A 27631-nucleotide genomic window follows, 5' to 3' on the forward strand; every position below is an offset into this window, starting at 1 on the left:
ATATATCATTTACCATATTCTAAATCCACTTTGATGACTTGGATCCAACGGGTCTACCTTTGGTTGGTTCTTTCACGGGCACCCTTAAGTTTAGATGCTAAAGTGAAGGGCGCCCTTGAAAAAGACCAGCCAAATGGATGCCACCATTGTACCATCTCAGCAAAGTGCAGTGATTATTCCTTTAATAGTTTAATTTTAGAATTTTTAGGCAGTGATAAATCGACCCCCCAAAATGATAAATCGACTCCCCATGTGTCTATCTCTCTCCTCTTTTTCTCTCTCTAACCCAGAGGAGAGAGAAAGACACATGGGGAGTCAATTTATCATATTTGGGAGTGGATTTATCACTCCCCGATTTTTTTTGTGCCATTATAAATGTACTTTTCTGAAAATGGTCCCAGGGGATCATGCTAGCATGGGTACATTGTGTTTTTCTCACACGCGCGAGTGACTCTAAAAATACTCAAAACCTTAAAATAAGCAAAAGTACAACACACGGATTTGTGAGTCAACGTCACAGTTAGAAATTTTGGGTCCATTTGTAATTGTTTGTTAAAAAGTGCCTATTTTGTTAAGGAGTAACGATTCTTTCGGGGGGAGAGAGAGAGAGAGAGCGAGGTGTGTTTTTCCCTCGTCTTTTTTTCTCCCGTCGATTTCCCGGAAAATAACCTCCGATCGCCGGAAACTTACGAACTCCGGACTTCAAAATTTTCCGGCCACCGTCTGTCTCGGATAATTCACCCCGCAAGGTTATCAATTTAGGGTTTTCTCTGCTGGACCAGAATTTGTCTTTGCTATTTAAGGCTGGCTCTTGCCCTAGGGTATTGAGCCTACGGAGAACCGTAGGATTTTGGGTGTGCGTTTTCAACGGCCACGATTTATCTCCGGATGGAGGGAGGTGAAGTATTATCTTCGACCTTTTTAATTCTTTTGTTTCTCAACTGCATTCATTTATTCCTTTTCCTCGTCTTTTGATTTTGCCTTTTACTTTCTATTTCTATTCTCCTGCAACTTGAGAAAAGAAAAAAATTAGGGTTTTTTACTGGTTTTGTTGGTAAGTCGCTTGAAATTATTTCTTTGTTTCGGTTGTGCTTTGTGGTGTAGTTTAAAGAATGTCTGATTCGTGGAAAGTTAGGGTTTTGTTTTTTTTTTTTTTTGGAAGTAGAAGATTAGTATGTTTAATCTGTTTTTTACCATATATAAGGGTTTGGATGAGTTCATTTGAGTGTTATGTCAAGTTGCATTTTTTTTTTTTTTTTTTGGGTTTTTACAGTTAATATGTCTTTTACATGAAGTGAATTTTGATGTTATGTGGTAAATTTTCGTTTCCTATGGGAATTTTGTCCCATGTAGTGACATTCAGCCGCTAAATTCCTTTAAACATTGTTCTGTAATGCTTTTTTTTTCTTGGTAGAATTAAAAAGGATGGTCATCTTTGGATTTAAATACATGGAATAAATGCATTGTCATTTAAATGTATTCATTTTTATTTTTTGATACCGGTAAAAGGGATTTTTGTTATTGAATTTTTTTTGAAACTTGGATTTTTGTTATTGAATTACACAAAGTTGGCAGCCTGCCATGGTCTCAAATGTATCATCTGGTGGGGTCCACTATGGATGGGCCACTTCCCAAACGTGCCGCTACTTGGACGATTTAGGCCCTGTTTGTTTTGGATTTTGATAGTTGATTTGAGTTCAAAACTGATTATTGGACTCAAAATTACTTATAATTTTTGCTCCAATGTTCAGTTTAGGACTCAAAATCCAAAACAATCCGAAACTTAACCATGCATGCGATTATTGGCTTGTTACCAGTTGAATGTGAATCATTGGCCTTCTTTTGTTGAACCGTGCACCTGTGGGCCACTGATTGTGTAACTAGTATCATCTGATCAATGAGATTTTGGGCGTTGACCCCCGATTTGAGATCGTAGTGCGGTACCATTGTGCTTGTCCTAGGACTACTGAACCTATATTATGGGTTTGATCTCACTTGCAAATGCTGTGGATCCCTTTAGAATTCCTCGTTTAAGCATGCTTGGGGAAGGGATGAGCTCCCGGGTAATCCTCATGTTGCACCCCATAAGAGGAAAACTAAACTTGTCCTCTTACTTTTAGTATTGCTAGAACTAGAAGTGTTTTCTCAATATGGTGGCTTTTGATTAGATTCTTACAAACATGTATAGATATATGAAATTTTAAATCTGTGCATTGTTCATTTTTCCTTGCTTTAATGCTACTGTTAGGATCATGGTTACCCGTGTTTATTACTTGTTAAATAGGTTACCCGTGTTTTATTTTGTCTTTGTAGGGATGCACCCATGGATTATGATGAGAATGATTTCCAAAACCAAAATTTTCAGTTAGGTGGCGAAGACAACACCAAATTCCCTCTAGGGTTACGATCGTACGCACTTCCCAAATTTGATCTAGATGAACATCTCCAGGTTCATCTATGGTTCAATAGTTTAGTCGAAACAGAGGCTTTACTTGGCATACAACGCCAAGAAGATAACCATTGGATTGACGGCTTTTCACACGGAAGTAGTGTAATAGAGTTCAGTTCAAGTGCTGCTGAGTCTTGCTCCATTTCAAGGCATAACAATGTTTGGTCTGAGGCTACTTCCTCCGAATCTGTTGAAATGTTATTGAAATCTGTAGGGCAAGATGAGATGATCACAAAACAAACTACTATTGAAGGGCCAGATGCTTGTGATGGACTGGATACCTTAAGCAACCAAATGGACCCCAGTTTGAGTCGAGATGATTCTCTTCCCTCTATGAAAGGGGATGTTGTGGGTACCAATCCCACGCTACCATCTGAGAAATGTCTGAAAAGCTTACCAGGATTAAGTGAAGATGCGGCTGGGGATTTGGCTCATGTTGAAAGTATGTCTCAGACTCCCATAGTCGAAAGCTCTGGAGATGAAAATAGGGTAGGCTTGGGTATGAGTTCTGATGATGGCCGTGAAGTGGAAAGTGGTATTTCTGTAAAAGGGACTGAGGTTGATGTTGATTGTGGTCGGGACAAACCGGACACGATGGTGTCAGTGATGGATGAAAATGAAACCTTCAAAGATGTATTGGCTGAAAGCAGCGATATTGATGTGCATAATGGGCCCACTTTTGCAGTGAAGGTGCATGCTCCTGCTGATATAATTCTTGAAACGCGAGAGACAATCAAAATGGAAATTGGTGATGATAATTTGGGACTCCGAGAATATACGTCAATGGAAAAGAAAATGCCTGGTAAAATAAGTGACAATGATACTAGTAATCCTGACTTTGCTTCTTCTGTATTAGGGGATGATATGCCAGAACAAGTTCATTGTACATTTGACGTAAATGGTGAAGGAGTGTACATATCATCTTCACTGGATGCCGGATCATTACAAACCTGTGACAAAAGTTTGTCGGGAATCGGATCTGTTGATGCTGATATTGTTCTTTCAGATGTTCCTATAATTGGGAATGACAACACTGGGTTATCTACCACATGTCCTGTTAATATAGAAACTGAGATTGATGGTTCTCTTATTACGGGAGAAAAGGTAGAGGACTCCTCTCATGGCCAATGTATTGTCACAGTAACTGCCCAAGTGCATGGATCATTGTCCAAACAGAATCTTGGGGGCAATTCAGGTATTACTTAACTGAACTACTTTTTTGGATGCTGAACTTTGAAAATTATTGAATACTATGCAAATTAGACGCACAATTGTATCAGTGTCTGACATGGGCAAGCTGTGTCATGCATGGTGACCCCAAAAGAATGATATGCCAACTGCCGGTACAATCGAATGCCAACATTGAAAAGATATATTTCTAAATAACATAAGCCTTTTATATGTAAAATTCGTAAAAACATTTCTAGGATGCATAGGAAGTATAGATCATGCAAGAAAACAAATGGGAAAACAAGTTTTATTTCCATTGAAAATGTTGATGGATTTCGGATAACATGTCTCTTATGTGTGATCGAACGTCATTTTTCATATTTATACCTGTATATATATATATATATATATATATATATATATATATATATATATATATATATATATATAGAGAGAGAGAGAGAGAGAGAGAGAGAGAGGAAACTGTTGGTGAGCCTAAGCGCACCAAACTTATGGTGCGCTTAAGCTCCCCAATCACATGGGTCCCACATGTTCTGTGGTGATCCAAACCATTCATTTGCAAGGCCTTATCATAGATAGGGGGTGTACCAAAAATCAGCTCCATAGGATCATCCTAACCCCTCCATTTGTGGAGGACACAAATGGGGCAGATTTGTGTCTGTCCATTTTTGTCCTCCACAAATGGAGGGGTTAGGATGATCCTATGGAGCTGATTTTTGGTACACCCCCCATCTATGTAAGGGACTTTCAAATGAATGCTTTGGATCATCCTAACAAAGTGGGCCCCCATGTGATTGGGCGCTTAAGCTCACCATAAGTTTGGTGAGCTTAAGCGCACCAACAGTTTCCTCTATATATATATATATATATATATTTATTTATTTATTTATTTATGTATGTATGTATATGCACATATCTGTGTATATATGTGTGGTGAGGTGAAGAATCTATTAAATTCGTTTTCTGGTAGTGTTGACTGGAGTTGTTTTGGGAGATGTCACAGGGTTGTCATTTTTTAACAAATTGGAAGATGTTCATCAAATACTTTCTGGAAATAGCTCTGACGGATATGGAGTTGTTGTACACGAAGACGTTGGAACCCCACCTCCGCCTGTGTCAGATTTTATGCAGTTGGATATAAAGGAAGAGAAAATCACTGGCATCTCCACAGAAACACGTTCATCGGTTCTAAAGGGGACTTGTAAGTCCCATCCAGTGGGTGGGCCATTGCCCGGTTCAGTTACCATGCAACAATTTGGTAAAAGTGCAACTGAACTGATATCTGAGACAGTTGCACAGTCTTCAGAGTTTACTGAGAAATTTGCTCATTCTACATGCGAGAGTGAACCACGAGTATCAACACCTATCAAAGGGACTCAAGAACTTTCTGAGGTGCTGGAAAGGCATTCTACCGTCCCTTCTCCCGTCAAAGAAAATGATGGCTCTGAAGTATTTGAAGCTTCTTCTGAAAAGTGTGAAGCAAAAGCTTTGCATGTTACAGGTAATTCATCTATGCTATACAAGCGAAGCCTCCCTTCTAATATCTAGGTGCCCTAATTATAACCAATTTTCTATGCTCGGGGTGGTGCGACCGACCCTCACAGCTCCCTCCCCAATAAATTATAAAATCTAGATAAAAACCCACCCTTTTTTTCTTCTCTTTCTAATTGTCATTGTCATGTGCCTTTTTTGCTAGTACCATGTATAAGTGAAGCCCCCATCTACTTTTTAGGGGGGCTAATTGAAATCAATTTCTTAAGCCCCCTCTCTCTCTCTCTCTGCGTACATTCACTAGCAAGATTATGTAATTATCAGTGGACCATTAGTATGTTTGTCGTTGTGCTCTTATAAGAGCTTTGATGTGGTTTTGTTACTGTGGTTTGTGTTTTTGTGAGAGTGATCAGATGTTTTACTACATATGTTTTCTTTTGCAGGGGGAGTGGCAAAAGATGTTGAGATACCCACATTGCCTGTACCTTCATCTGTAGATGAATCTTCTCACGATATTGTTCAGAGCAAACAGCAAGATGGAAAATCTACTTTAATTGCTGGAGATGACAGTGATGAGAGGATCCTTGTTGCAAGCACAGAAGGTGTGATCTCTGTATCTTTCATATTCCGTAGGTCCAACTAAATTGAAATTTGGCACGTGTGTTTTTCCTGAATAATATAAATCTATGTCAGCAGACTTGGCACTTATATCTTGTATTTAGTTCAGTGCATTGGTGATTCAATATGGGTGTCAGTTCTGTTTACTACTTGATATAGGCTTGTGGATAGGTTAAATCAAAGTCCATTCTTATTTTTTCGCATTAGCATCTTTTAAGTTATCTTTTCTTCCTTACAGTTACATCTGTCATTGCAGGTGATGCACAGAATAGTTATGAAGAAAACTCTCTTACTTTGTCTAAAAATATTGCGGAATCCCACGCCGTGCAGGCTGGAAATGGCAGTCCAAATGATGCTGAACCTAATTGTGGGTCACCTACTGTCATTAGTTGCAACGAACTTCCACAGAGTGAAAAGGAGTATGAAGAGGGTGACAACGAGTCCTTAGGTAAGAGTATCCTTGTTTCCGATGATTCACCTTCCATTGCCTCTGATATTGAGAAGCAGGCCAATAATATTAAATCCACTGGTCATGATCCCAAAGAAAATTATACTTCCGAAGACGACAAAAGTTTCACATTTGAGGTTGGTTCATCAGCGGATCAGGTATTTTGTCTTGCTGTTACTACTTCACTTACACTTTACGTCCTAATTTCTGTTTTTTAATAGTTCTATTACCTTGTGTTTCTCAATAATTTTTTTCGTAGACTGAAGAAAGGACACCAAAAATGTCTATCTTATGCAAAAATGACCCCGGGATGTTACAGGAAGCTTCCCATGGAAGTCATCAAATGCTTAATGAAGAGGAACTGAATGGAGGTGGCAAGGCTGGTGGTGAGGATAAACTTGTGGTGATGTCTGGTACTGTAACTGAAATGGTAATTGCTAAAGAAATGATCCCTAGTAAAGAAACATCTGTTGCAAAGAAGACAGCAGAAAAGGATGGTGATCTTTGTAGTACCTTAGATAACTCTGTTGAAACTACAAACAGGGCTATGCAAGCAGAAGAATTGCCGCAGTACAGTGGTACAAAAGGGTGCGGTGTTCCAGCTGTTAAAACATCTTGTCTGCCTGATTTGAATACTTCCGCTCCTCCAACAACGTTATTTCACCCGCATTTCACAGATTTACAACAAGTGCAATTGCGTGCTCAGATATTTGTTTATGGATCTCTGATGTGAGTAGGATGTTTGTTTTTTTGATATAATTGACAGTTGAATATGCATATTTACTGAATTGAATGTCTTTGCAGTCAAGGTATAGCACCTGATGAGGCTTGTATGGTATCAGCCTTTGGAGACGCCAGTCGAGGTTTGTACATCTCTTGTTTCATGATATTTCACAAATATCTCCGATATTTTCAAAATATCGTGTTTTTATTGTGACATTTTTATAAAACGATAAAATCCCAAAATAATCCCGAGATCTTAAAAATATAGCGATATTTCATTTTTATCATAAAATATCACGACAATATCACGGTATTATCCCGATATTTTTATTTTATTTTTTTGTCTTAAATTTTATATATTTATATATTTTTAAACAATTTTCTTTTTATCGTTTTCCCGATATAAACCCCAAAAGTTATTTTTTTTAATATATCCTGAGATTTTCCCTTTACGAGAAATTTCCAAGAACGAGTTGTTATATGGTGGCCGACCGTCAGACAAGAAGGGCAGAGAGAGAAAAAATCAATCACGTTGATTTTTGATCCAGGTCAAACTGCCCTTTTTGACTTTTAACTTGATTAAAAATCAACGTGGTTGGTTTTTTCTCTCTCCGCCCTTTATATGTAAAGGGTGGCCACCATATAATTTCTCATTTGTGACATAGGTTTCGTGTATGCACTTGTCATCTTGTCCTACATTTTTCTGTTGCACTGGTGGCTTGATGGTTGGCAAATTTTGTGTGTGTGTGTGTGTGAATGGTGATGATTGGCAATGCTGTTGAACCTGCAGATAGTGGAAGGAGTGTGTGGGAGAATGTATGGCGTGCTTCAGTAGAAAGTTTTCACAATCAGAAGTTGCCTATCAGTAACCTTGAAACCCCTCTTCATTCTCGCTCAGGTACATATTTTTGGCTAAATTCATTGAAGTTTCACTAAAGGTTATGATTTAGCCTTTAATCACTTTGAATAACTATTCTTGCAGGTGTTAGGGTTCATGAACAAGTATCCAGGCATGATCCTCTTCAGGGAAAAACCCTTGGCAGTCCTAGTGGTCAAAAAAGTGTCAGAGGTGCTCCTTCAACTATTGTTAATTCTGCGATGTTTTTGTCATCCCCACTATGGAGTATTTCTACTCGTGATTGTACACAATCCAGTAGCCTGCCGAGAGGCCCATTTATGAATTCTCGGCAGTCACTTTCTCCATTGTATCCTTATCAACGTCCACATGCACGTCACTATGTTGGTCATAGCACTCCTTGCCTATCTCAGGCCACTTGTCCTCCCCCCTGGGTTGTCTCTCCACAAACCCCCACACTGAATGCCAGTGCACGACATTCAGCATCGTCCATTGCAGAAGCGGCTCAAGTCGCATCCGTTCGAGACATGTCTGCCCCACGTGCCTCCAATATTGTACTTTCTAGTCCTTTAGCTCCTATTGCGGGCCCTATGACTGTTCCCACAGGTACTAATCTGCTTATGGAGCCAAAGAGGACAGCTTATCAGAAACCTCGAAAGAGGAAAAAGAGTTTGGCGACAGATAATCAAGGTCAAATCTTTTCTGTCTCTCAACCTCGAACAGAACCTTCCTCTGTTACCGGTGTTACTAAGCATCTAATAACATCTGTAGGCATCTCATCACCTGCTCACCATTCATCTAGAGCTATTCCTGGTGGTTTTGTTTCCACAAATTCTCCAATTGTTCCTTCTGGACACCTTCCGATAATAGGTAGTGTTGAGGCTAATCAGAGGGCTATCTTTTCTGAAGAGAAAGGCAGCAGAGTTGAGCAGGCTAAGCTACAGGCAGAAGATGCGGCTTCTCTTGCGGCTGGTTCAGTAAGGCACTGCCAAAGCATATGGACTCAGTTAGGTATCCAAAAAAATTCTGGCTTAATTTCAGACTCCGAGGCAAAACTGGCTTGTGCGGCTGTTGCAGCCGCTGCTGCCACATCTGTTGCAAAGGCAGCTGCCGCAGCCGCCAAGGTTGCATCTGATGCGACTTTGCAAGCCAAACTTATGGCCGATGAGGCTTTAATGATGCCTAGGGTTAGGAATTTCATTCCGGGTTCTGAAACCGTTCTCGATGATGGTGTTAAGAATTTGGGGAGGATCACTCCTGCATCAATTTTGAAGGGCAAAGAGAATTTCAACAGTTCGAGTTCTGTTATTGTTGCTGCGCGTGAGGCTGCTAGAAGGCGGGTTGAAGCTGCCTCAGCTGCTGCTAAACGGGCAGAGAATTTGGACGCAGTAGTAAAAGCTGCTGAGCTGGCAGCAGAGGCTGTGGCACAAGTGGGGACAATTATTGCAATGGGCGATCCTATATGTGGGGTCGAGCAGTCAATCATAGATGGTGCTAATGAAGGTCTTGATAGATCTATTCAACATATCCACGATCAGTCATCAAATAAGAAAGAAAAACAGCCAACTGCCGATGGAGGAAAAACACCTCAAAAAGAGAACCATGCTGGGTTGGTTAGCAGTATGCACCTGGATTTTGCCTTAAGTAAAAAAGTATTGGGAGTACATAAAACTCGTAAAGCCTCTGGTGTAGCTAAAACCATTGCGGTCATTCCTGAATCAGACGTTGGATCAAGAGCAGATTTACCTGTCCAAAATGCTGAATGTGAAATACATCAGCAGGCAGAGACATCAAATGTGAATTGCATTAAGGAGGGAATCCTTGTTGAGGTATGCAGCCCAAAGTTGATATTGTGTTAAAAAATTTATCTTTTAACTCATGGCTAGCATTTGGATTTTGAAATTTCTCCAGAATTGAATGCCACATAAATTCCTTTTCCCTAGACATTATATTTCGATTTATGCAATATAGATGGAAACTCTGTAATTCTTATTAATCTCTTCCTGTTTCTAAACCTTAATAAGCTTAGTTTTGTTCTAATCCTGAGTGTTATTTTAGAGGACTCTGTACATTTTCTTGGCTAAGCTTTGGTCATTGCTGTAGGATTAGGCAGCTTCACCTCTAGGTTTTTACTTACAAAATCCATTTGAAACATTTAGGTTCTTTCTGATGAGGATGGTCTAAGGGGGGTCTGGTTTTCTGCCAAGGTGCTGAGTTTGAGGGATGGGAAAGCTCTTGTCTGTTACAATGAACTTCTGCAAGATGAAGGTAATCTACACTGGCTAATGCCTTCAGATTGTTATATAACATAAAAAATGTAATTAATTCTTGTGGAATTCATTGATATTTTGAGTGCCACAGGTGTTTAAGATTTTAATCAAGCAATTGCATTTGCATTAGAGCACAGTAACTACTTTTCATGCCTCTTGTTAAGCATGCTATGAATTATATTCCTCATTAATGTTGTGGAACTTCATATTTGCTCAGGCTCTGATAAGCTAAAGGAGTGGATACCACTTGAAGGCAAAGGCGGTAACGCTCCGAGAATACGCATAGCTCATACTATGATTGCCATGAAATTTGAGGGAACAAGAAAGCGACAGAGAGAAGCTAGGGGCAATTATGTATGGTCTATCGGAGATCGGGTGGATGCGTTGAATCGTAATGGGTATGTGTGTTTCTGGTTTATATCGAAGTTTGTAACTATCATATGTGTACCATTGGGTATCTTTTCATTCTTTAGAAGCTGAACCAGGTCTCTTATAATGTTGTCATTGGGCTAGACTGGATCACAACTTTGGTAAACAAAAATAAGTGGTTTTTTGTAAAAGAAGACATGGTTTGAAGTTTTTGCCAGGAACGACACTTTGTTTAATAAAATGCTAGAGAAGACACCATCTTTATCCATTTTTTGCAAAGGATGAAATTCCGTTAATTCTCAGATGGAGTGGCTGATGTCACTGGATTCTGCCTCGTGAAAAGGAAAGACATGCCCTTACCTCTTTCATACATTTTTTCTAAAATATGAAAAAGATCTCTTTCTCTCTCTCTCTCTCTCTCTCTCTCTCTCTCTCTCTCTCTATATATATATATATATATATATATATATATATATATATATATCTGATCCTCTTCAGTGTCTTCTTTGCGATCCCATCGCTTCTCTCTTTGTCCCCCATCCTCTTCTTCCTTGTCTACTTTCACATTCCTCTTTCTCTATGTTTGCGTTTGACAAGGAAGACACCTATTCCCTTTCTGTTCTACGGTTTCCTGTACTGAGACATTTTGATAGTTAGTCTTTGTAAAGTAGAGGATATGGAAGCATGATCTGCAGCCGGATCACACCTCTATAAATACCTCCATTCCAGCTTCCATCCTCACTCTACCCACTTTACCACGGCCATTATTTGGGGCATTGCGGCCCCATTAGTCCACGACCACCGCTCATTAACAAGCAATTTCTGGCATGGGGAGATTACTTTGAGGTTAGGGGTGGCATGCAGAGTGCACGCCATGGTTTTATTTGTAGAATCTGTGATAAAATATCGAAGGAGACTCACAGAATGTGATTCGGTGGCTATCGGGCTCCCAATTGTTTCCTTGGCGATTTGTGGATTTCTTCAATGAGATTAAAGACATTATTGGCTACTCGAAGGTGTCTTTTCGTCATGTCAGACGGTCGGCTAATGGAGAAGCTGACTGGCTTGCTAGGAGGGGTGTTCATTTAGATTCTCTGAAACAATATGATTTCTTTCCTCCCTGATAATTTGTTATAGCCTTCTGTGTTTTTATTCATGTTGTACTATATTTTGTCCTTTTAACGAAATTCTTGACCATTCAAAATAAAAAAATAAAAAAAAAATCAAATACAATCTGTTGTTTTTCCTTTTCGTCTAGATACTGGTTTTCCAAAATCAAGGAACTACTCAAAAACCATCTTTCTCCTCCCCCGTTATATGTAAACTCTCCTCGTCACTGTACTTGCCACTAAAAAACAATATATCAAATACTTCTCTTCTATTACAATTTTATATTTCCCTCTTTTTTGTTCTACATGTTTCTAAATTTGAGAATCTAATATCTTTCTTCAAGAGATGAGCTTGAGGAGTTGAGGGGATGTGAGTGGGGTTTTATTTCAGTCAAGCATGAGAGAGGCCCAAGGGATTAATGGCCTAGCATCCTATGTCACAAATGTCTTTCTCGGGAATTTCTCGGCAAGGGAAAGTCTCGGGATATATTAATTTTTTCCAGGTTTATATCAGGAAAAAATGGTAAAAATAAAATTATTTAAAAATATTAAATTTAGGAAAAAAATATAGAATAAAAATATCAGGATAATATCGCTATATTATCGGGATAATTTATGATAAAAACAAAAATATTGCTATATTTTTAAAATCTCAGGATTATTTCTGGATTTTGTTGTTTTATCAAAATGTCGCGATAAAAACGCGATATTTTGAAAATATCTGAGATATTTGTGACATAGCTTGCTAGCATCCAAGTACCACACCTCAAGTCCCTCATTGACACCATTCTTCTCCTTTTACTAAGCGGGTCTGGCACTTCTCAAGTGCTTTTGGTCCCTCCTCTCACAAGATCAAGAATGGCGATAAGACGTGAAAACTTTTGGCGGAATCACTTTGGGCTCTCATTTATTTGAGCGGTTAGGGGCCTAATTGTGCCAAAACCGAAAAGCTAGCTTTTCATGGGAAAGAGAAGCACAACAGTATATACAAATTTTTTTTGCAAAATGGGGACTGCATCCAGGCCTGGCAAGAAATATAGACAGAATTTCCTTAAGAAAATCCAAAATTTTCATTTTAGTTTTTACCCTTTCTTTTAGTGATAACCATTTTAGTTTATTTTCTTAAGAAAGGGAGAAGGACATCTTACGACCAAATACTCCCCAACCCCTTTCTCTGTGTTTCCTTATATTCGGTCAATTGGATTTTTATTCGTTCAAATAGAGAGAGGTGATGGTTGTTCAATAGTGATGGCTGTTTGATGAGATCAACAACTGTCGTTAGGTTGCAGACAAAAAAAGAAGTGAGGAAAAAGACGTTATTTTCCATTTCTATTATAAGGGCATTTTTGTCTTTTTATGAGGCTAACCACCAAACCCACATGGTGTCAGCCGTTCTGTCCCGGGAACTGACGGTGTGTCGTTGTTTGCAAAATATGTCCAAAGGTGGTTTCTTCTCTTGCGTTTTATTAAACTAAGTTTCCTTTGCAGAAACTTCAAACCATGTATTCTTTTACAAAAAGAACCCGCAAATTAATCGTTCATATCTGGGCCTGCCCAATTTCAAGGTATATTTGGGATCCGATTACCTTGTGGGTCCAGCTCATTGTCACCCCTAGCATTTGAAGATCAGTTTCTTGATGATTCTTACTGTAGATAGGCAAAGTCCAGAAAATTGATGAATTTATGACGTGGAGCATGATTATTTTATTTGGAGAGCACAATCATGGTTTCAACTGTTTGCCTGCTGAAATGCTTGTTGCACTGGTTTGCAAGTGCCATGCCTCACATTTATTTGCCAAGAGAGGAGCAAATTTAAACTAGTTTTATTTCAACATTTTGATTTGATTATCTTGTTGATGGAAAGTTGTCCCTGTCTCAGAACAGCTAGAAGAATGCTACGCTAAAGAATCATTTACCCATTTCATTCTGGGTAGGAGATATTGTTGGAATCCTCACGTCTCTTTTGAATTTGATGTCAGCATTTTCCTTTCGAGAATCGTATTAAATGTAGCAAATCTACATGCTCCCTTGGGTTGACATCAAGACATCATGAGTTACAGCCTCCCAATAATATCATGAAGGAAGACTACTTCATTCTTCATTTTTTGATTCCTTAGCTAAATGGGTCAATTTTAAATTCCTTAAATAGAATTATTTCTGTACGAGACAAATAACTTAAAAGAGTATAAATTGACTTCCGATGGGGCATAAATGATTGCTCAGAGCGGGGGAATGACAAGGTGAGTGTTTGAAGATCTATAGATTGGACCACTGGTGGTAGCATTACTGGTAAGTGAGAGAGAAGGTGGAGTAAAGTGTTAAGTGATTTCACAGTAGCTGATGGAAAACATACACCTTTTGCTCAGGATTATAAGAGGGGAGAATTCACTAAATCTGTGAAGAAAAAGCTAATGTACACATTTTGGCTAAATTCCTGTCATATTTGTGTTGAATTTTTGAGATGTTGGTGTTCAAGTCCACGGTCTCCTTATTTTGATGTCAACTAGTTACTTAAGCTCGCTTCACCATGCAATGAAAATTAGAAAGTTCATATAGAATTTGGTATGATGGTTCATATTTTGCACAAATTGCGTAGTGGCATTTTTTGGATCTCTGGGATCCTTTCATGCTTTTTACTGTTTTAGCTTTCAGTTTATTTTGCTTTGTGAACTTTTCAGTTGGTGGGAAGGGATTGTCACAGAGAAGAGCAAGGAAGACGAAACAAAATTAACTGTTCAGTTCACAGGTCTGTATTTATAATCTACTTATTACTATTACCCCTAAAATTGTCTGCTTTCATTTATTTTGTTCCATTGTTAAGTTGCAAACATCCTATAGAGATTTGAAAATTTTGTTTTTATTTATTATTGGTAGCTTCTCTTTATTACTTTGTTGGCAATAGTTGTCTTGGGCCGTTTTTTTAGCATGAGGATTAGACATAAAGAGATTAGCATATACTTGCCTCTCTCATTAGCATGGATCTTAGGGGAATGAATTATCTAATTTTAGCTATCATATTTTACATCTAGCTGGAGGAGATTCCTCAACTGTTAGAGCTTGGGATCTTCGACCTTCTATCATTTGGAAGGATGACCAGTGGGTGGAGTGGTCAAGGGAAAGTAACTTCGGGCATCATGAGGTTAGTCTATTATTTGTACCTGATGCTGTGTCAATTGACCGTTCTCTGTTTGATATTTATTGTTTTTTGTTGAATAGCTTTTGATATTTATTGTTAGGGAGCTGATATTTGTGCCCCTCATGTTTGATATCGTCAGTCTCTCCATTACTGGATTTATTTGTCCCTAGTGTTGTGTCCTTTGACTGTTCTGCGTTTGATGTTTATTGTTAGGGAGCTGATATTTGTGCCTTCGTGTTTGATATTGTCAATTTGTATTTTAAGTCTCTTACATTATAGCGACAACTTGTTGGGAGATGTGAGGCTTGCCAATATCAAATCATGGAAATGAAAATGTCATTTTGCTTCTTAAATGAATTATTTGTGATTATACATGTGGTGGTGGTTTTTTTTTTGTTGGGGGTGCGTGGGTGGGTGGTATTAAATATTAGTATTTTTCAATTGTGTTATGTGAATTATGGTTATTATTGAGCCAACATCTGTTATGGTGATCAGGGTGATACTCCCCAGGAAAAACGGCAAAAAATGGGCAGGAGTGAAATTGGAACCGATATCCAAGTTGAGGCCCAAGCGAAGGATAAGCTGCAAAAAGATCCACTTCGTGAGGATTTAAGGAAACCTGACGAATTATTGTCACGTATGTTAACAGCGAAGGACAAAATATTCAATGTTGGGAAGAATGTCAGAGACCAGAATAAGTCTGATCCACTCAAAGTCCAGAGAACTGGCATGCATGATGAACGCTCAAGTGTGATTTTTGGGGTTCCTAAGCCAGGAAAGAAAAGGAAATTTATGGAAGTAAGCAAACAATTTGTTGCCGAGAGGACTGGTAAGATCAGTGAAGCTACTGATTCAATTAAATTTGCGAAATACTTGATACCACGAGCATCCCGTGGGCTGAAAAACACTTTGAAAGTTGATTTCAAGGGGAAACGAGCTGCTGACTTGAAGCCTAAGGTTCTTAAATCAGGTAAAGCTCAAAGTGTTCAGAGCAAAACTGTATCTGAGAAGGGTGGTTCTTCAATCTCTATTGTCACCGCTTCAAGCAATGGCGGCAGTCAAGATCCTTCGCGGAAGGCCAAAGAAAACAATTTAGAAAAGAACCTGCTGGAAGAGACAAATGGGAAACTTGCATATGCAGGTGAAGAGACAGCTAGAGATGAAGAAAAAGGATCTAGCTTTAATGATTACGAAGGCAAGCCAAGTCCTGATGCCATTGAACGGCGGAGATCCAATCGAAGAATTCAACCAACATCAAGGGTAAACACTGTGATACCTTTACATTTGTGTTCTTTTTTAATGTATTTGTTATTACTATGGTTTTGTTCTAACACTCTGATACTTTTACATTTGTGTTCTTTTTTAATGTGCTTGTTATTGCTGTGGCTTTATTCTAGTTTATCATTAACTTTTTTCGACGGGACATCTACATCTACGGATAATGCAGTATTTTGTTATTCTCATACTAGATAACTGGGCCTGATGCTTTGTGGGAACTTGGTTAATTTAATGCACAATCTACTTTCATTGTTTATTTTAAGCACAATTTTATAACTTAGTGTTTGAATGACGTATTTTCATAAAGAAAAAAGAAGTTAGACTTTATGACTGGCATTGCACGTTTGAATCCTTAGTGCAATGCCATTGGTTCTACCGTTTCCGATCTCCTTGATTTCTGTCTCCTCTGGCTATAGGAGCCTAACCATTGACCTCTAATTTAATAAAATTCGGTTACAGATTTCGATCTAGAGTAGACCAGATCTTGTCGCACTTCCTACATGCTACTCTTCTATTGAAGTTCAGGAACCGGCATTTATAGCAAATCCAATCTCTAAGGTTGTGACTCTTCCTGATTGCGTGCATCCATAGGGATTAGTCCCGCCCTAAAATGGAGTGGGGATACCCTACGTCATTAAAAGAAGAAAAAAAAGAAGGTTGCGACACTTCCTCTCTTTTTGTGGCTCTCACGAATCTCTTCCCCTTTCTTTGTTCCTTTGAACCTTTTTTTCTTCTGATGACATAGGGTATCCCCCCCAATTTTTAGGGCGGGACTATTCCCTATGGATGCGCGCAATCACCTGTAAACCACGTGTATCGGGTAAGTCCAGGAGGATTCGAACTTGCGTCAATGGGGAGCATACCCATGACTTTAAGCCAAAGAGCTACACCTGTACGGTACCTTTGAACCTCCCTCCTCTTTGTCTCTAGGTCTTCAGTCTCAGGTTCTGTGATGTGACATGGTCCACTTAAGGGCCCTATGTTCCTTTCAATTATATGAGACATTATAGATTAAGTTTTATGTTTGTTTTAGCTAGGTTTTATTCATTTTTGGACATTTTATTATCCTACATGTGGGGCTGTCCACATTACCTAGTCCCCACACATAACTAATTACAAAACAAACTTACTGTATTTAGTAAGTGCATACAAACTATTTTTAGTAAAAACGGACTTACTATTTTAAGTAAGCACGGACTTGCTATTTTTAGTAAGTACGAACCACTTAGAAAGCCATCAACCCTCCTTATAAAAACCAAAGAAGGAGAGCCCAAAAGAGGAGTTTTGACGTGTGATTTTCTCCCCAAGAGCAGCCGCCCAAGAGCACCTCCCTCTCTCCCCATTTTAACCATCTCGATCATTGGACTATTGCCCCCCTCTTTGCTTCACTTTGGTATTCTTTTTGTGGATCACACCTTGTTGAACCTTATAGTTGAGAGCGATTCCCTTGAGGTACACACTTCGATTTTCCCATTGGTGGGGCGTTGATGCTAGAGGGCCACCCAATCGCCTTTGAGAGTCAGAAGCTCAACGAGAATGTGGTTAGATGTGTGGGAGATGGTCATAACATTGAGTTTCAACACGTCTGACAGTTAGCAAATCGCGAGGCCGATCGGCTTGCTGGTTTTGGAGTTGACAAAGATGAAATTACAACCTTTGATTATTGTACTCCCTGAGTATCTTTGCGCTTTTTGTGCATTTCCTTTTTGTTTGGCTTAGCTTTTCTTTTTTGTTTCGAGACCCCCTCGCTCTCTTTGTATTCGTTGCTTTATTAATTCTATCATTAAAAAAAAAAAAAAAACCTTTGTGACTAATTAGGATACATCGAGATATTATACATTTCACCCAATCACCTTTGAGAGCCAGAAGCTCAATGAGAATGTGGTTAGATGTGTTGGAGATGGTCACAACATTGAGATTCAACATGTCTGATAGTTAGCAAATCGCGAGGCCGATCGGCTTGCTGGTTTTGGAGTTGATAAAGATGAAATTACAACCTTTGGTTATTGTACTCCCTGAGTATCTTTGCTCTTTTTGTGCACTTCCTTTTTGTTTGGCTTAGCTTTCCTTTTTTGTTTCAAGACCCCCTCGGTCTCCTTGTATTCGTAGCTTTATTAATTCTATCATCATTAAAGAAAAAAACCCTTTGTGACTAATTAGGATCCATCGAGATACTATACATTTGTGTTAGCTCGTCTTCCAGATCTTGTGTTTATTTGATTTATTGAGAATGGGTGGGAGAATTTACGGCTAGATGATGTCTCATTATGCTAATCCTACATGATTCTATATGGGTAGTGTGTCACTAGGGATAAGCATTCAAGTGTTATATTAGGGCGAGGGGGAGTGGTTTGGGAATACATTTTTTAGAAGGTTTGATCAAGGGAAGTATCCTTGCCTTGCTTCATATGTTCTTTCTCGAGCTTGATTAGAAGAGGATTTGAACAAAGGACCCACAGGGAATCTTTTTGGCCAAATATTTTTATTCTTTCTTTATAGAGTCTCACTCTCCAGTTTCCTCACACGTTGACTTGTGGGGCACTCAGCTTTTCCGTGTAGTTTCCCCACATATTGACTTGTGGGGCACTCAGCTTTTCTGTGTGGAAAAGCTTTTTTTGGGTAACATTTGTCAAAAGGTTTAACACTTAAAATGCTAAAAAGGAAGTTTAGATTTTAGACTTGCTGGCCGTTGCATTTTCTGCAGTGAAGCAGAGGAATCTTTGGATCAACTCTTCATTTTAAGATACCCATTCGAAAAAAAAAAAAAAAAAAACCTCTTCATTTTAAGATTCGTTACAATTGTTTTTCTACATTCTCAAATGCTTTGATGTGCCTTGGGTGTTCTAGAGACGGTGATTGCAAGGAGAAGAATTTCCTGTCCATGTTTCCCTTGGTCAAAATAATCTAGCACCTTCTCGTGGGGTTAACAATTGGATTAGATAGAGGATAGAAAATAGTTTTCTTTTCTGTGTCAAGGCATTTTGGATTCCAGTTGTTTGTTTGTTCTTTTTTGTTTTCTTCTTTTACATTCTTTATCTCTTCAAAACATGCTAAAGTAGTTTGCCGACTATCATTTGGTTCTGATCTTCAATCATTAGCCCAGCTTATAAATGTTTTGCGTCCTATAATATTATTTCAAATTTATTATTGGCATTCCTCCTTTCACATTTATTTTGAGGGGAAATGTTTACGGGAAAGTCAATTTTACACTCCTTCCTAAAAGACATTCATTGGGCGCCACTTCTGCCTCATTCCTGTGTCTTGACCTCACCATACATGCCCCCTTATTGGACCCAAAATTGCTTTCCGTTGATCGTAAAAGTGACTTTCTGCATAGTCATTCTCGTCTTGAGGACATCACTGTCAATAGCATGAATTAAAGTTCATGATAATGGGGTCAATACAAAGTATAAAATAGGAAAAAATGAGTGCCAATCTAGCCTTTTCATTTCCTCGATAAAAATGAAGTCTTTATTGTCTACCAAGGCTGCTAGTCACGTGCAAGAGCTAGTCAGGTCAAGTTTCATAGGAATTTAGTTGGAAGTCACCAGACAAAGGTACCTTTCAAAAAAAAGTCACCAGTCAGAGGCCCCGTATTTGTTTCTGGAAGATAAATTGGCATTAAGTGCTGATTCAACCATGGTTTTATGCCCTCTAAGAGGGTTTAGTGACTGATATTACGACCTACAGTAAAATATTTTTTTTACTGTTCTGTGATGATGTCTTGATTGTATGTTTTGGATGCGGTTACAGTTTTAGCTAACAATGAACATTGTCCTCACCTTGTTACACTACACATCCGTGTGTTTGGCTGTGAAGTAACCATGTAATCGTTTCTGCCTGACAGCTATTGGAAGGAATACAAAGCTCCTTGACAGTTGCAAAGATTTCCCCCCATTCGCACGACAAGGGTGCCAAAGCTCGAAGCAGAGCTGCGCCATCTTGAAGAGGTAGGCTTGTAAGGTCCACTTCCCATTTATCTTTTCCGCCCTTGATTTAGGCCATGCTTGTTTTGAATTTTGAAGACCGATTGTGAGTCCAAAATTGATTATTGGACTCAAAATTAAACGTAAATTTGAGACCAATAATCAGTTTTGGACTCACAATTGGTTCTAAAAATCCTAAACAGACAGGACCTTAGTAATGCTTGAAACTGACTTTTGGGTTGTGGCAGGGAATAACCATTGAGAATGGGGCATTCACTGTGTATGGTTTTCTGCAGAAAACCCCATGACTGAAGTGTGATGAAACCCACCCCATGTAGTGTCTGTATATATGTTAATATCTTTTAGGAGATCAAACCCAAAATCCTTGTTTTTTTTCTGGGCTCAGTTGTAATAGTCATAGAGGTCAATATTAAATTTAAATTATCTTTGAGAATGTGAGCTCTCTGCTTTCCCCATTTGCTATGTGACCTACTTGTCTGGAAACTCCCATACAGCAACTTGGAACTTGCAAGAATCAAAGCTTGTCAGGAGATAAATGCTGTTATGGATTGCCTGTGAAGTTGCAGGTATAATTTTTCTGATCCCTTACCTGATGATAATTCTTCTCATCTCTAATGTATTTATTATTACTACTCTTTTTACACTAGAAGGGGGTGGCCCAAGGGAGAAAGGGTGCAAATATATCATTTCCCTTTGAACAATTGTTCTTATAACTTTATATAGGATTTCTGTTTTTAAGCTCTGTACCTTGTTGATATGTTTGGTTTGTATAGATGATCTGTTTCTGAGGTGGTTTATGTTGTGTCAAAAGGGGATCTTTGGGTGCCTGACTGAAGAGGTGGCCTCTCATAGATGCAAATCCTGTTAAAAATTGTTTTTTTATTTATCCCCTTTGAAGATAGAGGATACCTTAGTTTATATATAGAGGATACCTTAGTTTAGATTTCCTTGAGATTAATTGATTTCAATGTTAACATGATCTGGACTGTTCATTTTGGCCGGCATTGCTTGGCCTTACCTCAAAAAAACAAAAAGTTCTGGTTTGAATGCCATTGCACAAACAAACTAATGCATGGTCCGGATACTCTTTTCAACATATTGGGCCTAATCACAGGGCTTCTAACTCCAGCGTTCGTTGACAAGTCTTTGAAACCATAGGCATTCCCTTGGCCACCTCACATTTGTGTATTTATGACTACTTTTTTACACTAGAAGGCCTAGTTATTTGGATTGTCTAAATCATTTATTTGTTGGTCCCCACTGTAAATTGGCTGTTTCAATAGTCTTATACATGAGATGAATCTAACGTTTCAATCTGTTGAGATTTTATTTTTTAAACTTTCTGGGTCGTCCATTTTACAAATGGTGTCCTCCCTGAGGGATGGGATCATCCTGATGAGAGTATTTTTTGGAGCACGACTTATATACGGTGTGGGCCTACAAATGAATGGTTTAGATCATCCAAATAATCTCCCACTGTAAATTTGAGAACTAATCTGTGAGATCCCACATCGGACAAAGCTTCTGGCCCCAAGGTGGGTGGATTGTGAGATTCCACATTGAAAAAGTTTCTGGGCTATATATGAGGATTCCCCTTCTCCTTGTGTGGGCGTGTTTTTAGCATCTCCAAGGGGCGGGCCTCGTGAAGTGGTTCGGGTATGGTTAGGTGTTGCTAGAAAACAATACCGGAGAGATTAGAAGACCCAGAACCGGACAATATCTACACAGTGGGTTCAAGTCGTGACATAATTAGCCATGCATCGTATCAGTTTTTTATAAGGTGAACTTGTGGACTTGCCACTAGCAAAAAATACAGAGGGGTCTTTTATTGATTGATTTAAATTAGGGAAATGATATATTGCCCTCTTTTCTTCCCCGTGCCACCCTAGTGCAGTGTGAAAATCGTAGTCATAAGTGCACTGGCGGGGATGGCTAGCTATCACTTCGTTGTAAACTATTTATGAGTTGAGCCTCGCCATGCGCCATAAATCTTTTCCACATAATGATTCTAACCCTCTGATCCTGCACAGATCGGAGGGTTAGGATCATTCTATGGAAAAGATTTTTGGTGCTCGTCTATCCACAGATGTATGGTTTAGATCACCCAACCAAGTGGGTCCTGCTGCGTAAAATTTTTATAGTTCGTAGGTAGGGAATGGTCAATCTTGCGATTTGCGAATTCATTAGAGGTGTTGATATCTAGAGAAATTATATGTTGAAAGGCCATAAATATGAACACGTAAGGTGGTACGGTAGAAGTACCACCCTTGATATTTGATCCAACAGCTGCTGAGTCTGTTTACAGGGCCCTTCATCATATAATTTCTATAATTATCTATTCTATACATTCATGGGAAGTGATATACTTGCCCCTGTTTCTTCCCTGGGCCACCCACTCTTGTGTCTCTTTGACTGCTCCTTTTAAGCTACGTTGCTACAAGAGGTGCCCCGGGGAAGACAAGGGGACAAATATATCATTCCCATCATAGGTTTGCAATTTTGAAACAAACAAAGCAACATTCTCCCGGGCTAAAAGGTTGATAAAGCTGTTGCTGCTCAACACCTCGAAATTCTTTGAAATTATTCCTAACTTCAATCCAAATCATCTCTTTATTTTCTTACCATTCAATGTAGAATTTCTCTTTTCATTTTCATCTCTTGTCGTGAAATATTCTAAGTTATATGTACTATGTCTGTTTTTTCTTTCTAAGATCTTTATTGCTTTGCTGGAATTCTTTCCTTGGGACTGAAGAAATCTAAAAGGTCTCTGAATGAGTTCATTTATATGTGATCACTTGCTCTTGCTAAATTTTAAAAGAATGGGTCACCTTGTAATTGTTCAGAGAATTTTGGCTATCTCAGCCTCACTTTCTCTCTTTCAAAGAGTCATTAGCTATTTAACTACTTCTAAAGCTGTGGAAAAACAGCCTTTGAAAGTCTTGGTGACTGGCGCCGCAGGCATGCGAATTTAATTTGGTCGAATGGAACTCAGTTTTTTTTTTTTCTATATTTTTTGCCTGATTTTTAATTCAATTTTTCTCCGTTGTTTTCGGTATGTTATTTGCCGCTATCTGTTGTTTTAGTTAACATACACTGTCTATTTTTTCTCTCATTCATGAATATTTTTGAGTTGTGTAGGAATTCAAGAGAAAAATTGTATCTCATAGATGCTCCATTCTTAGTTGTTCATTTGGAAAGATATTTTGAGAAATTTAAAGTGCAATTCTTTTGGTATTTATCTTTTCCTTATTGTAACTAATGTTGATTGTTTCATTTCTAAAAACTATTGTTGATTGTTCCTCTAGCTTATCTATGTGTGTGCATGTTTTCTCCATTCACGAGGTGGCTGGTCTGACGTGAGACAGACTAGCCGCGAAAAGCCTTTTGAGATGGACCCTAGCAAATCCCATAACCAAATTGCATTTTTATTTGTTGTATGTCATATCTATGTTAGAACTATAGGCTTTCTTTCTTATTCTTTTTTTTTTTTTTTTTTGGTGTTCCTTAATTTCTTCCCAGTTATCAAATCTTTTATTTTTATAACATTTATATTAACATTGGCGGTCTGATATGTAATGCACCTCCAGGATTCTAATCCTTTCCATTACAGTTTGTCCTAGGTTATTTTTGTTGAACTGCTAACTTATTGTTGCTCAGGTTAAAGTTCCAGCTTCCAATGTGTTTAGGCCCTGTTTGTTTAAGATTATGAAAACCGATTGTGCGAAACAGATTATTGGATTCAAATTTAAACTTAATTTTGAGTCCGATAATCGGTTTGGGGCTCTCAATCGGTTGTCACAATCTAAAACGAATGGGGCCTTATCGAGTCTGGGTCAGATATAGACTTTTTATGATTTTATTGAGTCTTATTGAGGATCCAACATGTGGAAGAGTGAAAAGACATATTTAGGTTTTTCAGAAGTAAACTCAAATGGATTGTTTTATTAGACACCCTAAATTTATATGTAGAGTACAACAGGGAAAGTTTTAGTTCTTGGTAGTTCTACCTTAGATGGGTGGTCTTACTCTCCATTTCACAATCTACTCATAATCAAATCAGATGTCTCCTTAGATGGGTGGTCTTATTCTCCATGCCACAATCTACTCATAATCAAATCAGATGTCACAAGACTACCACTAACAGTACTAACTATTAGATATCTATTTATTTTCTAGGACAAATAGGCTATGCTTTGCTTCCCATGATTGCTAAAGGCGTGATGCTAGGGCCTGACCAGCCTGTAATTCTACACATGCTTGATATTGCACCCGCCGAAGAGGCCTTGAATGGGGTGAAAATGGAGTTAATTGATGCAGCATTCCCTCTCCTCAAAGGTGTGCTTTCTTCTCTTTGGGTATCACTTGAGAACATTTCAATTGCTTTATGTTTTTTGGGTGGCCAATGCCTTATAATGAATATGTTCGACAGGTATTATTGCCACCACAGATGCTGTTGAAGCTTGTAGTGGTGTAAATATAGCAGTTATGGTTGGTGGATTCCCCCGGAAGGAGGGAATGGAGCGGAAAGATGTAATGTCGAAAAATGTATCCATCTACAAAGCTCAAGCATCTGCAATGGAGCAGCATGGAGCTACAAACTGCAAGGTGACCAGGGTGTTCATATAAGTTAATATTTTGCTTGTGTATTTTTTTTTTGCTATGCAGGGAATATTGCAGTAGATGCCAAGTTTTCTTTTTTCAATTGCACATTCTGCATTCAGTTTTAGCATTTCAGTACTTTGATCATTTCTAACTTTGCCTTGTGTCAAGATCAACCTCGTAGAGATTATGGTAACTATGCCTCATAGTTAGAATCTTTCCAGTTCATATCTGCATGGGTGTTGTTTTGTTAATGTGGTCTATCTTTATGCTACCAGTCATGTATGGAAGATTCTACTTTAAAATAAATTTTGGTATGCATTTTACTGAATGTAGCTGTGCAACCCGAATGCTCCAAATATAAGATGATTGCACATTCTAGAAAAAGGTGGACCTCGCCTAAGAATTTTGCTTGCTTAACTGGGGCCTCATGTAGAAGTCTTTCCAGTCTTTAGTTGGATCCTGATTTCATTGAGTTGTTCCTATGAAATTACTATTACTGTACTAGGCTACTAGCCCGTTCTATTTAAAAAAAAATCCGATACATTTGACAAATAAAGGACTAGGGATCTGTTCAAATTTGCCATTTGATATTGTGGTTTGTTTTAATTTTCTTAGGAATTGTAATATTCTTTTAATCCAGTCTCAATGATTCTTATATTTTCTCACACAATTGACACCTTTTCCTTCTTACCCCTCAGGTGCTGGTTGTTGCTAACCCAGCAAACACCAATGCACTCATTCTGAAAGAATTTGCTCCCTCAATTCCTGAGAAGAACATCACCTGCCTTACACGTCTTGATCACAACAGAGCTCTAGGTCAAATCTCAGAGAGGTTAAATGTCCAGGTCAGCAATGTGAAGAATGCAATCATATGGGGAAACCACTCTTCAACCCAATATCCTGATGTGAATCATGCAACTGTCATCACCACCAGTGGCAAAAAGCCTGTCAGAGAACTTGTTGCCGATGATGAATGGTAGAATTTTGCCAACATTTTTCTTCATTTCTCATACAGCTTTGTTACATAATTAATGCCATTAGTTTGATATTTCAACTATTAATATGTTGTTGTAAATTTGACAAACTGTGAAAGACCCTTATTAGTAATGCATGAGCTTTATTGCTAGTTGGAAAATGAATCAGTATCTGAAATAAACATAATTTTAAAGTATTATCCAAATGTAGTAAAATCTGTTGCTTGTGTTAGAAGTTAGAACACAGTCAAATAGTTAAAATGCTAATTTTTCCTTGTACAGAAATGCACTTACACACACACAACTCTCTCTCTCTCTCTCTCTCTCTCTCTCTCTCTCTCTCTCTCTCTCTCTCTCTCTCTCCTAAGTTTTCCTTGTGCACCAGTGCATATTGGTAATGTCAATTAATCTTAATAATTTTCCCATTCATTTCTTCATGTCTCCCTCATGTAATTGATTCAGGCTAAACACTGAGTTCATCACCACTGTTCAACAGCGGGGTGCAGCAATCATCAAAGCACGCAAGCTGTCGAGTGCATTATCTGCTGCAAGTGCTGCTTGTGATCATATACGAGATTGGGTTCTTGGCACTCCCAAGGTTTAATTTCTGCTAAAACAGTAATTTTTCTTGGACAATTTTCTATCATATCGTTCACATTAATCGCTATTTACTTTTAGTAATACTTTTGTCTTCTCCAGGGCACAATGGTTTCCATGGGAGTGTATTCTGATGGGTCTTATGGCATTCCCAGTGGCATTATCTACTCTTTTCCTGTTACTTGTAGAAATGGAGAGTGGTCAATTGTGCAGGGTAAGTTGTCTTCCTCTATATTGCAGATACCTCTTTCATTTCTGTAAATGACAAAACATGGACTTCTAGAGTAGCTGTTGTATGGTAAAGTCACATGTATTTCCTTGCAAATACATTAGGTGGACAAATTACATATGTGACCCACCTTTTATGATGATCCAAGCCGTTCATCAGCTAGGGCCTGCTATGGATTAACCATGCTCCAAAAATATCTCCCATTGTGTTATTCAAAAACTCTGATCTATTGGCACTTTCCACAGAATTTGAAATCTTTGCTTTTGAATTTTGTAACCATCTTAATTAGAGGTTAGCGTCATTTTATGTGTGTAGAATTCTTGGGTCCTCCCATCTATAGGGCAGGCCCTACATGTTTAAGTACAAACCCTATTTGGTTTTCATTTTTTGTGTAATTTTCATCGTTTTCTCTCCAATTTTTTCTTGTCACATTATGTCCTTTCGCTTTTTGCTTGCATAACATACGCCTTTCTTCTGTGTTATACAGCCCAAGCTATGGAAACTGCCAATTACTCCAAAAGCTTAAGCCGTTGGAGAAGGTGTTATGTAATCTTTCATACTTTAACATTCCCCTCACATGTGGCCCCTCTTTTTAGGGTTGGCCTACATGTGGCACATGTGGCCCCTCTTTTGGGTTGGCCAATAGATGTGGATTTTTAATATCAAGGAGTTTTGAACTCATGACCTTTGGCTCTGATACCATGTTAAACAACCAATTACTCCAAAAGCTTAAGCATTTGGCGAAGGTGTTATTTAGTATTTTATACTTTAACACAAGCATCCAACAAGGTTACACTGTTGAGATCACTGTTTAGTAATATAAAGTTCTCTCTGTTTTGTTTGATCATTAATATTTTTTAGTCTATATGTCAAGATTTATCTCCCCTCTGTGCTTTATATCATTTCAATTGCAGGTCTCAGGATCGATGACTTGTCAAGGGCAAAGATGGATGCCACAGCAAATGAGCTTATTGAGGAGAAGTCTCTGGCCTACTCATGCCTTAATTAATAAAGGTGGATTTTTCTTCCCTAATAAGCTGACAGATCCAAGGTTTAAAAAAAAAAAGAGAAGGTAATAAGGGGGATTGAGTAAATTTGTTGAGAAGAATGGCTTTCAAGTTTCAAGTGGCCTTCAACTACAGGAAATTGATCAATAACCTCCCTTGTTTTGCCCAAATCTTTGTTAGACTTTGAAATTTTAAATCTACCAAATCATTCACTCCTCTCTTGATAATGTTTTGCACATTGGCATTGCTGCCTTCCTTGTTAGTACTATAGTGCTGATTTGGAACTGATTGAAACCCGAAAAGTGTATAGTATACAACATGTGATAGCTGCCCCTAT

At 38.5% G+C, this 27631-nt stretch overlaps 2 protein-coding genes across 10 annotated transcripts; both read left to right on the forward strand.

Moving 5' to 3' along the window:
- Positions 1-588: 588 nt before the first annotated feature.
- On the forward strand, positions 589-20631 carry LOC143884993 (protein SWOLLEN 1-like). Of its 7 annotated transcripts, none has more exons than XM_077388916.1 (17): positions 589-898; positions 2314-3644; positions 4635-5141; positions 5575-5733; positions 6006-6197; positions 6294-6355; positions 6457-6926; positions 7002-7060; positions 7711-7818; positions 7903-9605; positions 9936-10044; positions 10264-10444; positions 14203-14270; positions 14554-14663; positions 15156-15920; positions 19786-19888; positions 20113-20631. In XM_077388916.1, exons 2-16 carry the CDS (start codon positions 2324-2326, stop codon positions 19882-19884), a joined length of 5913 nt encoding a protein of 1970 aa, XP_077245031.1. In that variant the 5' UTR covers positions 589-898; positions 2314-2323; the 3' UTR covers positions 19885-19888; positions 20113-20631. The 7 variants fall into 7 exon arrangements, with proteins under 7 accessions (XP_077245031.1, XP_077245032.1, XP_077245026.1 ...); XM_077388917.1 differs by having other exon boundaries at positions 6517-6926; XM_077388911.1 differs by having other exon boundaries at positions 6006-6355; positions 19786-19896.
- Positions 20314-27510, forward strand: LOC143884994 (malate dehydrogenase, cytoplasmic-like). 3 transcript variants are annotated; one of them, XM_077388920.1, is made up of 7 exons: positions 20314-20451; positions 24062-24220; positions 24315-24490; positions 25186-25463; positions 25924-26059; positions 26161-26272; positions 26775-27130. In XM_077388920.1, the coding sequence occupies exons 1-7, from the start codon at positions 20421-20423 to the stop codon at positions 26945-26947; spliced, it is 1065 nt and encodes a 354-aa protein (XP_077245035.1). In that variant the 5' UTR covers positions 20314-20420; the 3' UTR covers positions 26948-27130. The 3 variants fall into 3 exon arrangements, with proteins under 3 accessions (XP_077245035.1, XP_077245034.1, XP_077245033.1); XM_077388919.1 differs by lacking the exons at positions 20314-20451; positions 26775-27130 and adding exons at positions 22690-22843; positions 27202-27510; XM_077388918.1 differs by lacking the exon at positions 20314-20451 and adding an exon at positions 22690-22843 and having other exon boundaries at positions 26775-27145.
- The last annotated feature ends 121 nt before the right edge of the window (positions 27511-27631 follow it).

The sequence above is a fragment of the Tasmannia lanceolata genome, unplaced genomic scaffold (assembly GCF_043159265.1).
Source record: "Tasmannia lanceolata isolate RefF3 unplaced genomic scaffold, GAP_Taslan_0.1 ptg000008l, whole genome shotgun sequence".
In the NCBI taxonomy this organism is placed as follows: Eukaryota; Viridiplantae; Streptophyta; class Magnoliopsida; order Canellales; family Winteraceae; genus Tasmannia; species Tasmannia lanceolata.

Bases quoted from the DNA above. Each gene is read 5' to 3' on its own strand.
- LOC143884993 (XM_077388911.1), top strand. From the start codon at position 2,324: ATGGATTATGATGAGAATGATTTCCAAAACCAAAATTTTCAGTTAGGT. The intron at 14,271-14,553 runs GTCTGTATTTAT...TTTTACATCTAG, and splicing joins ATTAACTGTTCAGTTCACAG to CTGGAGGAGATTCCTCAACT. The intron at 15,921-19,785 runs GTAAACACTGTG...TCTGCCTGACAG, and splicing joins GAATTCAACCAACATCAAGG to CTATTGGAAGGAATACAAAG.
- LOC143884994 (XM_077388918.1), top strand. From the start codon at position 22,705: ATGGGTCACCTTGTAATTGTTCAGAGAATTTTGGCTATCTCAGCCTCA. The intron at 24,221-24,314 runs GTGTGCTTTCTT...TATGTTCGACAG, and splicing joins AGCATTCCCTCTCCTCAAAG to GTATTATTGCCACCACAGAT. The intron at 24,491-25,185 runs GTGACCAGGGTG...CTTACCCCTCAG, and splicing joins ATGGAGCTACAAACTGCAAG to GTGCTGGTTGTTGCTAACCC.